General features: G+C 51.4%; 2 protein-coding genes and 1 non-coding gene across 4 annotated transcripts; 2 read left to right on the forward strand and 1 right to left on the reverse strand.

Annotated features, from left to right (window-relative positions):
- Positions 1-179: 179 nt before the first annotated feature.
- Pidd1 (p53-induced death domain protein 1) lies at positions 180-6,088 on the reverse strand. Its single transcript, XM_021200391.2, has 16 exons — positions 6,038-6,088; positions 5,035-5,420; positions 4,213-4,626; positions 3,677-3,886; positions 3,540-3,594; positions 3,238-3,439; positions 3,038-3,163; positions 2,739-2,918; positions 2,511-2,658; positions 2,285-2,420; positions 2,057-2,207; positions 1,845-1,968; positions 1,639-1,757; positions 1,444-1,557; positions 1,144-1,343; positions 180-914 (listed from the first exon to the last, which is right to left on the reverse strand). Exons 2-16 carry the CDS (start codon positions 5,342-5,344, stop codon positions 656-658), a joined length of 2,748 nt encoding a protein of 915 aa, XP_021056050.1. The 5' UTR covers positions 5,345-5,420; positions 6,038-6,088; the 3' UTR covers positions 180-655.
- Positions 6,089-9,054: 2,966 nt separating this feature from the next.
- Positions 9,055-12,009, forward strand: Rplp2 (ribosomal protein lateral stalk subunit P2). 2 transcript variants are annotated; one of them, XM_021208386.2, is made up of 5 exons: positions 9,055-9,165; positions 9,362-9,485; positions 10,132-10,180; positions 11,662-11,760; positions 11,891-12,009. In XM_021208386.2, exons 2-5 carry the CDS (start codon positions 9,363-9,365, stop codon positions 11,965-11,967), a joined length of 348 nt encoding a protein of 115 aa, XP_021064045.1. In that variant the 5' UTR covers positions 9,055-9,165; position 9,362; the 3' UTR covers positions 11,968-12,009. The 2 variants fall into 2 exon arrangements, with proteins under 2 accessions (XP_021064045.1, XP_029397778.1); XM_029541918.1 differs by having other exon boundaries at positions 11,894-12,009.
- On the forward strand, positions 10,210-10,346 carry LOC115062900. The gene has a single exon (XR_003842807.1). It is a non-coding gene; the product is annotated as a small nucleolar RNA SNORA52 (small nucleolar RNA).
- Positions 12,010-15,257: the final 3,248 nt, after the last annotated feature.

The raw sequence follows: 15,257 nt of genomic DNA on the forward strand, positions 1-15,257 counted from the left end.
AGATGACTTTGTATCCTTACCTGATGCAGGGTTACTATGTAGAATGGTTCCTCCCCACCCCTGGGGAATATTACACATCAGGGCCTAGAGATGGCTCACAGAGCAAAGGTGTTTGCAGCCAAGCCAAGTGACCCTGAGTTCATTCACTTGGACGGGGGTGAACGATCTCTGCAAAGGTATTCTGTCTCACACACACAATAAATAGCTTTTATTTTATGTTTGGATGTTTTGCCTGCATACATGTCTGCACACCACATGTGTGCCTGGTGTCTCTGGGGGCCAGAGGAAGGGGCTGTTCCTTCAGAACTGGAGTTACAGATTGCCATGAGCCATCAGGTAGGTAGTGGAAACAGAAACTGGGTTCCCTGAAGGAGCAGCCAGTGCTGTTAACTACTGAGCCATCTCTCCCTCCAGGCCTTCTCTGTTCCCATCTTAGCAGGAGGGCCTGGCATGGTAGCAAGTATGGGCAACCCGCTCTCTATCCTTTACATAAAACAATCTCTGAGATGCACTCACTGCGAGTCGGAGGCTAGTGTGGGCTAGACAGTGACAGGGGTTTTTGTATGCTGGGGCACTGGAGCACACAGGTGAGGTAGAAGGATAGGGCTCTGCCCACTGGCCAAGTCCAGTTTAAAGCTATCTTAAGTCTGTAAGCCTAAGCCTGTGTAGACTCTGGAGTCTGTGAAGCCGAGGTGCCAGCCAGAGTAGAATCCTCAGGGGCCAGCCCTGTGCGCCGAATGCTGTCCTGGTACTTGTGGCGGCCAAGCTCCAAGATGGCACGCACCTCTTCAGCCACATCCCGCCGGTCACTCTGTTCCAAGGCCTGTACTAGGTGTCCCACAGCTCCAGGCTGTCCAGTCTGGCGCTCAGCCCAAGAGAAGAGCATGTGTCGGACCTGGCCATCCAGGTCATCCCTGGAGGGTGGTGATGAAGGCGTTTGCCCAGGAACACACACAGAGGCTCAGCATACTTCAAAAATTCCTTGGGCTAGTGACCAGACCCTCCTTCGCCAGGCTGGTGTTTGCTCAGTCCCCACCTCCTTGAAAGCTTTCAGCTAATGTGCAGGGGCAGAGGATGGGGGAGATGTCAGCCTTGAACCTGAGGCTGGGGGTCAGCAGGGTCACTAGAACTCCTGAAGCTCACCTGAATTCATGCCGGATACGCTGTAGCTTGTGGTAGGGCATGCCTAGGTGCAGGGCCACAGCTGGCCAGTCAGGACCTAGACGTGAGGCCACACTCAGGAGGTTGCTCTGAGTCAGGAATCCAGTTTCTGCATCACCCAGGTTCAGAGGCATCAAGGAGAAGTCGGTCCCCTGCCCACTCCCCTGGGCCCCCCGGAGTCTCTGTCAGGAGGCAAGGGTACAGAAAGCTTGGACCCATTCTCCTGTCTTTGGTCACCCTGGGACTGTCTCCTGTTGTCAGCTTATGCCTCTCCAGCCTCACCGGTAGCTTGATGGGCAAGGTGGCCATCCACAATGCGTCAGAGCCCTTCCTCTGCCGGGCAGCCTCTGCCTCTTCAGGCACCTCCACAGGAAGTGAACCCCGATAAAAGGACACCTGAGGAAGGATCATGCAGGGTTCAGAGCTCTAACCTCGGGTCCAGATACCTCAGGCCAGGATCCTGACACATCAGCCCACCTGTCCTCGAACATCCCGAGCTCCCCGGTCCAGGGCTGTGGTGATGTACACCTCCTTTACATTCTTCAGGTGTGAATAGAAGACAAAGCAGATTCTGCCATCCACACAGTCTGGACGGTCTTTGGGGGTTTGCGGGGGGGAGAAGCAAATCAGTAGGAGGGGCCAAAGTGTCACTGCCCAGGGCACCCTGGAAAAGAGAGACCTACCAGCATCTACATCAATGCCCCGCTCAAAGGCTGCAAAGAACTTCTCGCCCTCAAACATCTCCACAGTCTCAGAGGGTTCAGGGCCACGGTAGCGAACCAGCAGCCGACTCAGGGTGGCATCTACCTGTGGGGCACCCACCAGGGATCAGAGGCCAAAGCTTTGTACCCAGCCTGGCCTTCAGGTCACCCCCGCTGTCTTCCTGCTGCCCCACCTTGTTCCTTGGCAGGCACTGCAGCAGAACCTGCTCAGGGTCTCTGCGCCTCTGCAGTGCAATGAGGTTCACACGGTGCAGTCGCAGCCGTTCCCAGGCCTTCCGGGCCAGGCCCCCCACACAGGTCTTGGTGGTATACCAGAGCCAGTACCTGGAAGTGCCAGAGTTGAGGTGTGGCCATACAGAGGAAGGGCAGAAGGAATTCTGCGGAAGCTAGGGGACACTGACCAGGAGAAATGCGTGACCTGGAAGCGTGCATACAGGTGGGTGAATTCCAGTGCCACCTGAGTGGTGATGTCATCCCAGGTGGTTGCCAGGGGTGTTCGGTAGAGCAGATGCAGGTGGGAGCGGTCCAGACTGAAGCCTGGATGGGAAATGGCAGAAGGCTAAAGCCCCTCTGAATGCTATTTCCCCTCTAAACACCCATCTTTAGTCCTGTGGCCTGCAGCTTCACCTGTAACACCAGGAGGCAAGGGCAACTGCACAGTGACAGGCTGTAGGAAGCTGGAGGGGCCGCTCTGTGAAAGGCACAGCAAAGGGCTTACTGATGCCTCTGATTCTTCCAGAAGGGCTCTCAGTTCTAGTCCAGCCATATGCACTACCTGGACAGAGAACCATTTCAGTGCCCTCCTGTCTGCCGAGGCACCACCTCCTGCCACCCTTGGCACTGCCCTGCCAATACCTGCATGGAGACTTGCCGAGGTTCTTCTGTGACCCCAGGGGGAAAAGTGACTCTGACCCCAGGATGACCCGAGGAGCAGAGAAGTGCTCCCTCTGGTGGCAACAGGCAAGTGTTGGCTACTGGGCGTAAAACCACCAGGAACCAGGAGAAGTGGGGCACCTGGCAGCGAGCCCAGAGCCTCTGGAACACAAGGGAAGAGAGAGTCAGGGCAGGAGACAGTGGGTGGGGTGGGCGGAGTGGGTGGGGTCAGGACAAGCTGCTCCTTTCCCCTCACTCCCAAGGGCCTAGGCAGCTGTCACCTTGGGTGCCTCTTCTTCCAGTTGGGTCTCTAGGTCATTCCAGGTGTTGTTACTCCGAGTCCTCACAACTACCTCACGACAGCGATGGACTCGTGGAGGGACAAAGAGCAGCCATAAGCTCACATCCTGTAGGCCACAGTAGTGTGAGACGGGGCCAGGACTAGGCCACCACACCTGCCCCCTACCCACCCTGGACATACTTGTTGGAAAGCCACCCCATGGGGCTGCAGCTCCAAGACACCACTAAGCAGGAAGTCATGAGGTCCCAGAGAGACCAGGTCTGGCTCGGGCAACCAGAGGCGATAGTGGATGGTGACGGGCGTGGTGGTGGCTCCTGCTGGGAACTGTAGGCGGACACCACAGGCCAGGGTCACAGAACAGCCATGGGGAGTCACAAGGAAGCTGAGTAAGAAGAGAGGTATGAGGGCTGAAGGACAAGGTACCCCAGTGTGGCCTGGGAGGCAGGGGGACAGATGTGTTCTGGCCACGTTCCCACCAATACCTGTCCAAATCTGAGGTCAGCAGTAGCTTGGGCATTTCTGGAGCCCGGGGTATGTCTGCACAAGGGACAGGCCACAGTCAGAATGGTGATGTGCCTTCACCTTCTCACAGCCTGGCCATGCCCCACGCCAAGCCTACCTGGGGGGCTTGAGGGTGCTGGAGAGGCCTCGCCCAGAGGGTTCCCCTGCAGGCGCACAAAGGGAGCGTCTAGTAGCTCAGCAGGCAGGTCTCGGAGCTGGTTGTCCCTCAGGTCAAGGCGAGTGATCAGAGGCAGGTGGGCCAAGCCAGTGGGCACCGAGGTCAGGAGGTTGCTGTGCAGAACAAGGAGCCGCAGGGACCGCAGCCCCGCTGCAGGCAAGTGCTGACTTAGGGCTACTCATGGTGGCCCTGTGACAAGACACTCAAACTAAAGGCTTCTGGCTCTACCATATGGTGGGACAATGACACACGTGAACTATAGGCAACCAAGAGGTAGAAGGAAAGGGGACATCTGGAAGCAGTGAAGGTTCACAGGGCAAGGGCTGCGTTCAGAGGCCTCTGTGGATGAGGAGGGAGGGGGCCAGAATCCTAAGACTTTAGGTTGCCCGGGGCCACGTGGGAGTGGCGCTCTGGATAGTAGCTGAGAGTTGCTTGGTACTGGTTGGTGAAACAAAGCTGACACCATAGCTACTCACCGAGGGAAGCTGGGAGATTTTGCAGCCGGTTGGAGGCCAGATTGAGCTCACTGAGGCTACACAGGTTTCCAATCTCAGAGGGTATTGTGTCTAGAAGGTTCTCAGAGAGATCAAGACGCTGAAGAGTGGACAGGGACCCGAGTGTTGGGGGTAGTCTTTCTAGGCGGTTGTGTGTCACAGTGAGGAAGGTAAGGGTGGGCAGTGCCCCCAGGGCCTCAGGCAGCTCTGAGAGACAGTTGTGAGAAAGCAGCAATGCATCGAGGCCGCGCAGTTCCGGGACACAGGTCGGCAGTGTCTCTAGCCTGTTGAAGCTCAGGTCTAGGTGGGCCAGGCAGGTCAAATCACTCAGGCCAGCAGGCAGAGTGGTCAGGGTACCATGGAGGCAGGCACCCAGGGCACCCCGGCTCTGGCCACCTGGAAGTGGGGGAGACAGCTATAGCCCTCAAGAGTTGGAGTGTCCTCCATTCAGCCCTGTCAGAGAAAGCATCCCTTCTAAGCCAGTCAGAGGGACAAAGAAGACACCAGTTCATAGAAGCTGACAGCATCACCCCAGGGGGTGATACAACCTAGGGTCTGCAGAGACCCCACTGGGCACCTTCAGGGTTCTAGGCTCAGGAGACAGAGCCCAGCCAGCCTCCCTTTGGGGAGGAAGGTGATAAGGCTAAGGACAAAGAACAGTTGTGGGGTAGAGGGGGTCACACCTGATGTGCAGGGAGAAGAGAGGTTTGGAGCTAGGGCTGGGACAAGGATGGCCTTTGTGACCAAGAAGTAGAGTCAAAGCTGGACAGAGATGAGGACAGGGTCAGGAGCAAGGGTACTCACCTTTGAGGACCAGGGAGCGGAGGCGCAACAGACTCCAGGGAACCTTGGCTAGGGTGTCATACAGCAGCTGAGGGTCCTCATGGGTGCTGAGCCGTAAAAACTCCACTTGCAGCAGCTGTGGGGGCTGCTGGGAACACAGGTACTGCAGCCGATGGCAGCCCCCTGGGCGTAGGTCCAAGTTCAACTGGTTCCCAGGCAGGAGAAAAGGTGCTCCAGGCCCAGAATCCGCAGCCTCCAAGGTGGATGCTGCAGCATCCTCTGTAGCAGCTGCAGTTTCCTCCGGCTCCTGCCCCTCCAACACTGCAGCCATCACCCATGGAAGGTCCTCGGGGACCAGACATGTCCCAGCTTGCCAAGCAAGCCTGCTTAGGCAAGGCCGATAGAAGCTGGAGAAGCAGGGGGAGGAGTAGGTTGTAGGGGACCAGCTCCTCCTCCAGGTCAGAGCAACAATAACTCAGTTTGTAAACCGGGAAGCTCTTGAGACCACCAGCCCAAGAACCCAGGGCACAAGGGTAGCGAGTGCAGTGGTCACTGCAGCCCTACGGCTTGCATATATGCTGGACCCTTCTGCCTGGGAGGGGCACTAGGCAGGGCGAGTCTGAACAGCATAGCTTGGAGAACTCTGCTTAGACCGAGGACAAGGAGAGGTTTTCCACCTCAATTCTGGAATCTGCCCAAGTGATCCCTGACCCCACCTACAGGGCTCTGGTAATAAGGATCCACTTTCTACCTTCATACCCAAATGCTTGGGGAGAACCCAGAACCTTGTTCCACTGCAAACGTTCACTGTGCCCGAGAGAGTCAAAAAACAGTGCGAAGGGGAGCCAAGAGAACTTTGGGGTTCTTGTGCTAGGATCCCATATCGCGGTCCCTAGTAGACGCTCTTGAGCCACAATTCCCAATTCACACCTCCGTCAAATGGGGAAAGCAGAGAGGGTCTCAGTAGGTGAGAAGTCGCTTTGGTCCCGCCTCTGGGGCAAACTTCCCGCCTCCCATTGAGTACCTGCCACGCTGATCTCCCCGCCAGTCTAGGCGCGCTCCACGCTGTCTTCCCGCCGGCGCGCTTCCGGGCGGGCCGCCCGTAGGGCTCCGCCCCTCCGGGCTAGCTGGACTCTTATGGCCCCTTCCTTTTCTGTTGTCCGCACTAGGGAGGCCGGTGACCCGTAGAGAAATTCACACTTTCAGACCTCTGCAACCCCAGACCTGTGGTGGCACTGCATAGTCTGGGTCCCAAAGTGCATTCTAAAACAGGAATTTTGGGATTGCAGGGTATTGTCACACTCCTTGCTAGAAGCTAGAACTTTGAATGCTGGCTTCCTGGGGGGAACCGCTATAGGAAAGTAGTTCTCAACCTGTAGGTCGCGATCCCTTTGCCAAACTTATATCTCCAAAAGATATTTACACTGCGATTCATAACAGTAGCAAAATTACAGTAATGAAGTAGTAGGAATAATTTCATGGTTGGGGTCACCTCAACATGAGAACTATCAAAGCATTAGGAAGGTTGAGACCCAGAGTCTCTAGGACTTCCATCTCCGGCTTTGCAGTGAAGTCCAGCTCATTGGAGCTCAGCTACTTCCCCATTGCACATTACTGTGGGCCAACTGCCTAGGCAGTGAGTTGCCAGGCTTTTCCTCCCTGATTTACGTGGGTCTCAAAAGAATACAAACTTGAGATAAGAGATCTTGCCTAAACTGGGCATGGTGGCGAACGCCTTTAATTCCAGCACTCGGGAGGCAGAGGCAGGCAGATTTCTGAGTTCAAGGCCAGCCTTGTCTACAAAGTGAGTTCCAGGACAGCCAGGGCTTTACAGAGAAACCCTGTCTCAGGAAGAGAGAGAGAGAGAGAGAGAGAGAGAGAGAGAGAGAGAGATCTTGCCTAAGTTCTTTAGTTGGTTAATATTGAAGCCAATGCCCAGAATCATCAGTGGAGCTGGTGGACTGGAAATGACCAAGTGACTGTTCTACAGTCTAAGTGATGGGCAAGCTTTCTGCTAGGCATCTCTGCTTCCATTCTAGTACCTGCCTTTCTCACTGTTTCCATAAAGCTACCAGAGGGGGCTTTATAAATACCAACCCCGGGGGCTTAGTGTAATTGTGCTCACCCCAAGCCCAGTGCCTAGCTGAGATGGGAGAACTGCCCTGCCAGGCTGCACAGCAAGACACTGTTTCAAAAGCAATAATCCTAGGAATAGTCCTTAAGTTTATATTAATGAGCATGGTGGCATACCCCTTTAACCTGCAAAAGAGCTCTTGTCCATTGAGCCCTCTCTCCAGCCCTCTTGGGTATCATTTTACAGTTAAAAAAAATTCACACCGGGCATGGTGGAGCATGCCTTTAATCCCAGCACTTGGGAGGCAGAAGCAGGTGGATTTCTGAGTTGGAGACCAGCCTGGTCTACAGAGTGAATTCCAGGACATCTGGTGCTACACAGAGCAGCCCTGTCTCAAACAGACAAAAAAAAAAAACAGAAAAATCACAACATAAAAAAAAAAAAAAATCATGCCAGGTACGGTGTGTGTGTCTTTAATTCTATCCAGTACTCTGGAAGTAGAGGCAGGTGGATTTCAGTGAGTTCCAGGCAAGCCAGAGTTACATGATAGGACAATGTCTCAAAATTAAGGAAAATAGAAGTTTGGAGAAATGGCTCAGCAGTTAAGAGCATTTGCAGAAGCTGGGCAGTGGTGGCACACACCTTTAATCCCAGCACTTGGGAAGCAGAGGCAGGTGGATTTCTGAGTTCAAGGCCAGCCTGGTCTACAGAGTGAATTCCAGTACAGCCAGGGCTATACAGAGAAACCCTGTCTCGGAAAAACCAAATAAATAATAATAATAATAATAATAATAATAATAAAAGAGCACTTGCAGAATAATTTGGTTCAGTGATCAGCATCAGTCAGGCATCTCACAACTGCCTGTACCTCCAATTCCAGGGGAACTGATGTCTTCTGGCTCCTGAAGGCACTGCACACAATGTAGTGCACATGCAAACCAAGGAGGAACACAGAACACACAATTCACATTAAAAAAAAAACAAAAAAACAAAAAAAAAAAACAACACTAGGTGTGGTTGCCCACAGCTTTAATGCCAGCACATAAGAGGCAGATCCTGGGGCTGGAGAGATGGCTCAGCAGTTAAGAGCACCAACTCTCTTCCAGAAGTTTAATTCCCAGCAACCACACGGTGGCTCACAACCATCTGTAATGGTGTTCCCTTATACATTAAATATATATATATATATATATATATATATATATATATATATATATATATAGAGAGAGAGAGAGAGAGAGAGAGAGAGCACAGTCAACGTCAAAGCTATTGTCCCCTGAGCCATCTCTCCAAGTCAAAAAGTTTTTGATGCCAACATTCAGGAGGCAGAGGCAGGCGATCTCGTGAGTTCGTGGCCAACCTGGTCAACATAGAGGTCCAGGATAGCCAAGAATATATAGAGAAACCTGTCTCAAAAGAAAAAAAAAAAAAAAAAAAGAAAGAAAAGTATGTTTCTAGATATGGCCATAATCACTAGGCCCCACACAGCTCGGCCAAGTTTTCCAAACCAGCTGAACTTGGGAGCCATTAGCTCCAGCCCGACTTAGGACCGTTGGTGCCCAAGAACACGAAACGACCCGCAGCACCACAGTTTGAACCAATAGCCGCCCACCCAGCCCACGTGCAACAAGAAAAGGCTAGAAGGGAGCACACTTCCGGTGTGGAGGTCTCATAGTGATGCATCATGGGATTTGTAGTTCGTCTTAATAGAACCAGGGCGGGGCCTTCGCACTGCATGTTGGGAGCTGTGGAGCCGCGAGGCATGCCAGGGACGTGAGGCGTTAAAGGGGTTTGAACGCTTCGCCCGTGCCCGCATGGATTTCGGGAGACTCTCGCCCATGTTACAGAAGCACCCGGCACTTGAAAAATCTCTTGTTTTTGTTGTGGGGAAGACATGACAGGGAAATCTCTTCCTTCCGGTGCACCCTTTTCGTCAATGGGAGGCGTCCCCGTGCGCCGCCGTGCGCGTCCCGAGGGCTTCTGGGTAGCGGTTTACCCCCGCCCACTGCGTCAGCGTCTTCCTTTCGCCGCCCGACGCCGCCGAAGTCGCACGCGTGAGGTCTGTCCCCCGCAGCCGAGTGAGTAACCTGGCCGCCTGGGCCGCGAACAGTGGTTGGGACTGCGGGGTGGGCCGCGGCCGGATTTCAGGGCCGGATTCCGATCAGCCTTCGGTGATCGGAGGCCTGGCGCCTCACATGGTCTCACTTGCTGCCTAAAATGGAGGGGGAAGCAGAAGGCCTCTAGGATAATCTCACCTCTCTCTGCTCCATTCAGCATGCGCTACGTCGCCTCTTACCTGCTGGCCGCCCTCGGGGGCAACTCCTCTCCTAGCGCCAAAGACATCAAGAAAATACTAGACAGCGTGGGCATCGAGGCAGACGATGACCGGCTCAACAAGGTAGCTTGCTGCTTTCTTGGACCCCCTGGATCCAAATGTCTACCAGTGGCGGCCCTTATCCTTTTATGTCCAGATCTAACCTTAAGAGAAAATGTAGATAACCTGTTGAAAAGGATGGATGGAGGAGGCCTACACCCATCTTAGTCATAGTTTTCTCTTTAGTCCTTTTGAGGACCTTGTGCAATCAAAGAAGTCAGTTCTGACCATCGTGCTTTCGTAGAAGTTTAATACAACTCACTTGTGTGGTCTTAGTTTTTGAGACAAGGTCTGACCGTGGTAGCTCTAGCTAAACTGGAACTCACTGTAAACCAGTTTCCTAAGTCTTTTCTTAAAAATTAGCTTTGCATTAAAGGATGTTTTGTGTAGATGCCAACAGAGGCATCTGTCTCCTTGGACCTATAGTTAGGGTTAGTGCTGGGAATCAAACTCTAGGATATGGCAGAGTCCAAGTCTTTAGCAATGGAGCTATCTCGTTGCCCCTTAAGATTACTCTAGAAAGGCATTTTCCCACCACCTAGGATGTACACAGAGCCTAAACTTCACAGAACCTTAGAATTTTAGTATCTAACACTTGCCATTGCCAAAATCTTGTTGAGACCTTCCGTGCCTTGCATTACTGACTGCTAGCTGTGGTTGTCTGCTCTAGGTCATCAGTGAGCTGAATGGAAAGAACATTGAGGATGTCATCGCTCAGGGTGAGTTCCTGGGAAGTCCGGCATGTTTATGGTCCACCCTAATACCTGCTGGTCAGCCAGTGATCTGCCAGGCTTCGCTTGTGGACCAGAGCATCCTAGAAGCCCTGCCAGAGTTTCACAAGGCCTTTTCATTTTAGGCTTGTGCCTGCAGTGCTTCTGAACATTCTCAGAAGCTGGCAATGAGGTCACTTGATCCCTCCCTCCCTTTTTTTTTTTTTTTTTTGTTGTTGTTTGTTTCTTGGTTTTTTGAGACAGGTTTTCTCTGTAGCTGGCTGTCCTAGAACTCACTCTGTAGACCAGGTTGGCCTTGAACTCTGCCTCCCAAATGCAGGGATTAAAGGCGTCCACTACCACGGCCGGCTGCAGGTTCTTTTTTTTTGGGGGGGGGGGTTTGAGACAGGGTTTCTCTGTCTAGCCCTGGCTGTCCTGCAACTCACTTTGTAGACCAGGCTGGCTTTGAACTCAAATCCGCCTGCCTCTGCCTCCCAAGTGCTGGGATTAAAGGTGTGCGCCACCACGCCTGGCAGGCTGCAGGTTCTTAACCTTTTATTAGACATACAGATTTCTGGTACCACCAGACCAGTGCTTATTTGCAATCAGCCTGGGCATTGGGGCACTCTCATGGTAAAATGCTAGTTCAAATTTCTTTTGTTTTTCCGAGAAAGTGTTTGTATAGCTATGGCTGTCCTGGAACTCATTTGTAGACCAGGCTGCTTCCGCCTGCTTCTGCCTCCCGAGTGAGTGCTGGGTTTAAAGGTGTGCGCCACCACGCCCTGCTATGTTTGTTCAGTTTTAAGATTTCTAATTAACTAAAAGTTTGGGGTTTTTTTGAGACAGGTTTTCTCTGTAAGAACCCATGTGGCCTGGAACCCACTTTGTAGACCTTGTTGGCCTTAAATTCACAGAGATCTGCCTTCTTCTGCCTCTTGACTGCTGGAATTAAAAGTGTGTACCACCAAGCTGAACTTTTTTAAAAATTTACTTGGGGGCAGCGTTTATCTGAGTAGCCCTGGCTGTCCTGGAACTCACTATATAAGGTCAGGTCAGGTTGGCCTCAAACTCATAATCACCTGCCTTTCCTGCCAAGTGCTGGGTTACAGGTCTCTCCACCTCCCAGCTTGTTTTGTTACTGTGGTTTTTAAGGTTTTTGAGATGGCGATTAAGACCAGGTTTCTCTGTTTAGCCCAAGCTGGCATTGAACTCATCCCCTACTGGGACTACAGACATGCTGCCTGGCTTGTCCATCTTGTTTTTAAGGAGGAGGTCAGAGTGGTGCTAATTCCATTTTCTTTTTTTATTGTATCAGAATATGGGGAAAGAAGTCTTAAATGGTATTATGATGTTCCTAGATGTGCGCAAAGCTGCTTTATGTTTTGGAGTGAAAGCGGGTGGCAGTGGTTTTAAGTGAGCAGTCCCGCTGGGGTGATAACTTCCCTCAGAGGGTCTTGGTTCTGGTCTCATGTTCCTTTTATTTTATGTAGGTGTTGGCAAGCTGGCCAGTGTGCCTGCTGGTGGGGCTGTAGCTGTTTCTGCTGCCCCTGGCTCTGCAGCACCTGCTGCTGGTTCTGCCCCCGCTGCAGGTAAATAGAGGTCTGATGGGTGGGTGGTAATCGAAGGGGGTTTGTACTCCATGGTTATTGTTGACTTGGGGCTCCTGGGACAGCCTAGATGAGGTCTTGGAACAGTGCTTACTGTGGTGTTTCTCCACAGCAGAGGAGAAGAAAGATGAGAAGAAGGAGGAGTCCGAGGAGTCGGATGACGACATGGGATTTGGCTTGTTTGATTAAATTCCTGCTCCCCTGCAAATAAAGTCTTTTTATGTATCTTGAGTGGCCTTTAAACATTTTGTCAACATGTGACATGCTGTGTCTTCAGCCTGGGCTCTACCCCGAGTATGTTGGGTCCATGGGGAGAAGAGGATCCCCGAGGTCCCTGTACTTAGGGCCTTGACTTTAGAGAACTGTCAGACCCTGTGTGATGGAGCCTTGCAGCTTTTGTTAAATATTCTGGGAAAACAGTTATGGGAAATAGGAGCCTGAATTGAAATGTTTTGGGTGCACAGGCTCTGCTGTAAGAGTGGTTCATAGGTCACTATTCCACTTGGCTGTAAGGGTGTCCTTAAGTTTCCCTATAAGGATTGTGGTATCAAGGTACGGATAGCTTTTCAGAGTGTTAGCTATCTAATCCTGGTTCTCTGCATTGTGTATTATAAGTACACTGTAGCTGTCCTCAGACACACCAGAAGAGGGTGTCAGATTTCATTACTGATGGTTGTGGGCCACCATGTGGTTGCTGGGATTTGAACTTGGGACCTTTGGAAGAACAGTCGGTGCTCTTAAAATACAGCCACAACCAGGAAGGGTGGTGGATGTAGGAAAGACACAGCTAACACCCTTTGAGGTGAGCTATAAGGAAGCAGGTAGAAATGGGGCTAGGGGTAGGAGGGTCCAGGGTTCTGGGCACAATTGTCGCCTGTACCCTGAAGGGGGGTGCTTGTGCTGCTTAAGGGTTTTTGTTTGTTTTCCATATAAAAAAATATGTAAGTACACTGTAGCTGTCTTCAGACACTCCAGAAGAAGGAGTCAGATTTCATTACAGATGGTTGTGGGCCACCATGTGGTTGCTGGGATTTAAACTCAGGACCAGGACCTTTGGAAGAGCAGTTGGCACTCTTAACCGGTGAGCCATCTCACCGGTCCCTTGTTTGTTTTTCAAGACAGGATTTCCCTGTATAGTCCTGTTTGTCCTGGAACTCAGAAATCTGCCTGCCTCTGCCTCTGCTGGGATTAAAGGTGTGCGCCACCACACCCGGCTTGCTTAAAGTTCTTATAAGGTTGTTCATGGGAGTTATCCAGCCTCAGGATTCTGAGAAAGGCCAGCCTTGTTCTTGGCACCAGCATCTCCCAGGGGCCTGAAGGGTGTGTGCCCAAACAGCCTTACCCTCTGTGGAAATGAGAGCAGAGGTCCTACTGAGCTGGGGCAGCACTGTCCCTCAGGCCCATTACTGGAACAGAAATAGAGAGGACCTTAAGTTAGCTTCCTGTGAGCACCATGATAAGCCCTGGGCTTACTGTGGACTTGTTTCTACCTTAAACTCATATTAATCATGACATACCAGTGTACACTCTACCTTGAGAACCTTTGGCCTCATTCAGTGTGTGGTCCAAGCCAGCATAGAACAAGTTTGCCTAGCATAAAGAACCTTTAAAAATCAAAATTTTCAGCCAGGCAAGCAGCTCACACCTTTGATCCCAGGCTCAGCATGTGGAGGCTGCTGAGTAAGAAAAGGTAGTTCTGGACTGGGGACAGAGGCAGGGTTTCCCAGGACACCCCAGGTTCAAACCCCAGGAACTTCAACTAAAAAGTCAAATTCTGGAAATTGTCAATGTGTGCTTGTCAGTAGACTGAAGTTAAAATTCCAGCATCTTAGAGTTGGATGACACACAAATACCTCTACCTCCACATCTAGAGGATTCTGCATCCCTTTGATTTTTTGGGGTACATAAACTTTTGTTTTTTAAATCAGGGACTAAAGAGATGGCTTATTGGCTAAAAGCATTGTTAGCAGAGGACCCGGGTTCTCTTTCCAGTATCCATATTGGGTATTGGGTGGCTTGGTGGTTCAGAGTCCTCTAGCTCTGGGGATTGGTCTCTTCGGGCCTCTGTACCTGCACTGAGGTGATCTTAAGTACAAGTAAGCTGTTGTGGTCCAAGGTGGTGAGTAAAAGCTGTAAAATGTTTTGAGTACAGGACAGCCAGGGCCACAGGGACTGCTCACCCACTTTGAATGCTCTGTCTTTAACTGATTACCAGAGCTCAGCTCAGTAGCCCCAGACATACCCTACCTTTTGACTGTACAGTGGGGTTGGGACACCCATTGACCTTATCTATTGGTGCACCTCTGCTGGGTGTGAAATGGCCCATTATAGGATGGGTCATTGAGACTTCAGAGAAATGTCTCCAGGACCCCTTGGACCTGTGACCTAAACTTAATTCCCTACATCTACCAGCCCTACCATGTTTTCTTCTTCGTTCCCAATTTAGTCCTTGTCCTTGGGACCACTAAAGAGATTTTAAAAGCCAGCCCTGGCACCATTCAGCCAGCTCTCACTCTGCTGATGCACACTTCCTTCTCTTGATGGCTCACATCCAAGGGTTTTCAACATAACTGACCAGACCACCTGCCAAGGAACTGTACTCCATTTTCTGAGAAAACTTCACAAACAAAATGGCTAATAAACTAAACTGCTTCAAACAGCCTCCCTCATGACGTGTGAGGATCCCCTTATTTTCAACATACTTTCTTCCGCTGCAAGCCTGCTGGGTGTACCTTTAAAAGGCAATTAAGCTAGGGGCCTCTAATTCTACCATTTGGGAGATGGAGGCAGGTTTCTAGTTTAGGACTGAAGTCCACAGTATACAGTAGATCCTTTACCTTGTATCAAAAATAAACTTTTTAGGTTAATCAGCTTCAAACCCCCTCTAAGTCACGTATATAACTACTGCTTGGGTACTTGGGCACATTTCTAAGGCCTGGACTTGCCTCTTAAGTGCCTCTCATTTGTATGCTTAATAAACTAATTTCATTCTTGCTGGTCTTGAAGTTCTTTGTGGTGTATGTCAAGGTCCTGGGTCACCTGAATAAAAGGCACTGGCTCAGTGATCTTCAGGTTGAATTGTTGACAATACAGTTGTACTTCTGTTGTGACAGGTCTAGAGCTGAGCTGGGAGTGAGAATTTCTGGGCGAAAAGACACTGTCACCCATAAACCCAACTTTGTTTGGGGTGGGGTAAAACGAGGGCTAGGTTTTAGCCTGTCCCTCGGCTAAGGGAACGGAAAAGGGTGAGAGGGTAACATTACCCAGGAGCACACCACTTCCTGGAACAATCAGTTTGGGTCGAGGCTTTGTTCTGAGACCAAGTAGAGGCCACAATCGGAGGAGCCAGGATTAGACAGCTAAAACCCAAGTGAGCAGCTAGGGTATCAAGGGCCCCTATGATGGTAGAGCAGGACTTGAGTCTGTGACAGTATTTGCTGGGCCAGTGTCAGTCTGTTTGGCCTGTTGGTTTGGGGGGC

This window comes from Mus pahari, chromosome 1 (assembly GCF_900095145.1).
Source record: "Mus pahari chromosome 1, PAHARI_EIJ_v1.1, whole genome shotgun sequence".
NCBI lineage: Eukaryota > Metazoa > Chordata > Mammalia > Rodentia > Muridae > Mus > Mus pahari.

Excerpts from the sequence above, each read along its gene's own strand:
- Rplp2 (XM_021208386.2), top strand. The coding sequence starts at position 9,363 with ATGCGCTACGTCGCCTCTTACCTGCTGGCCGCCCTCGGGGGCAACTCC. Across the intron at positions 10,181-11,661 it reads TGAGGATGTCATCGCTCAGG|GTGTTGGCAAGCTGGCCAGT; the intron begins GTGAGTTCCTGG and ends TATTTTATGTAG. Across the intron at positions 11,761-11,890 it reads TGGTTCTGCCCCCGCTGCAG|CAGAGGAGAAGAAAGATGAG; the intron begins GTAAATAGAGGT and ends GTTTCTCCACAG.
- Pidd1 (XM_021200391.2), bottom strand. The coding sequence starts at position 5,344 with ATGGCTGCAGTGTTGGAGGGGCAGGAGCCGGAGGAAACTGCAGCTGCT. Across the intron at positions 2,208-2,284 it reads CAGGTCACGCATTTCTCCTG|GTACTGGCTCTGGTATACCA; the intron begins GTCAGTGTCCCC and ends TGGCACTTCCAG. Across the intron at positions 1,558-1,638 it reads CTCGGGATGTTCGAGGACAG|GTGTCCTTTTATCGGGGTTC; the intron begins GTGGGCTGATGT and ends ATCCTTCCTCAG.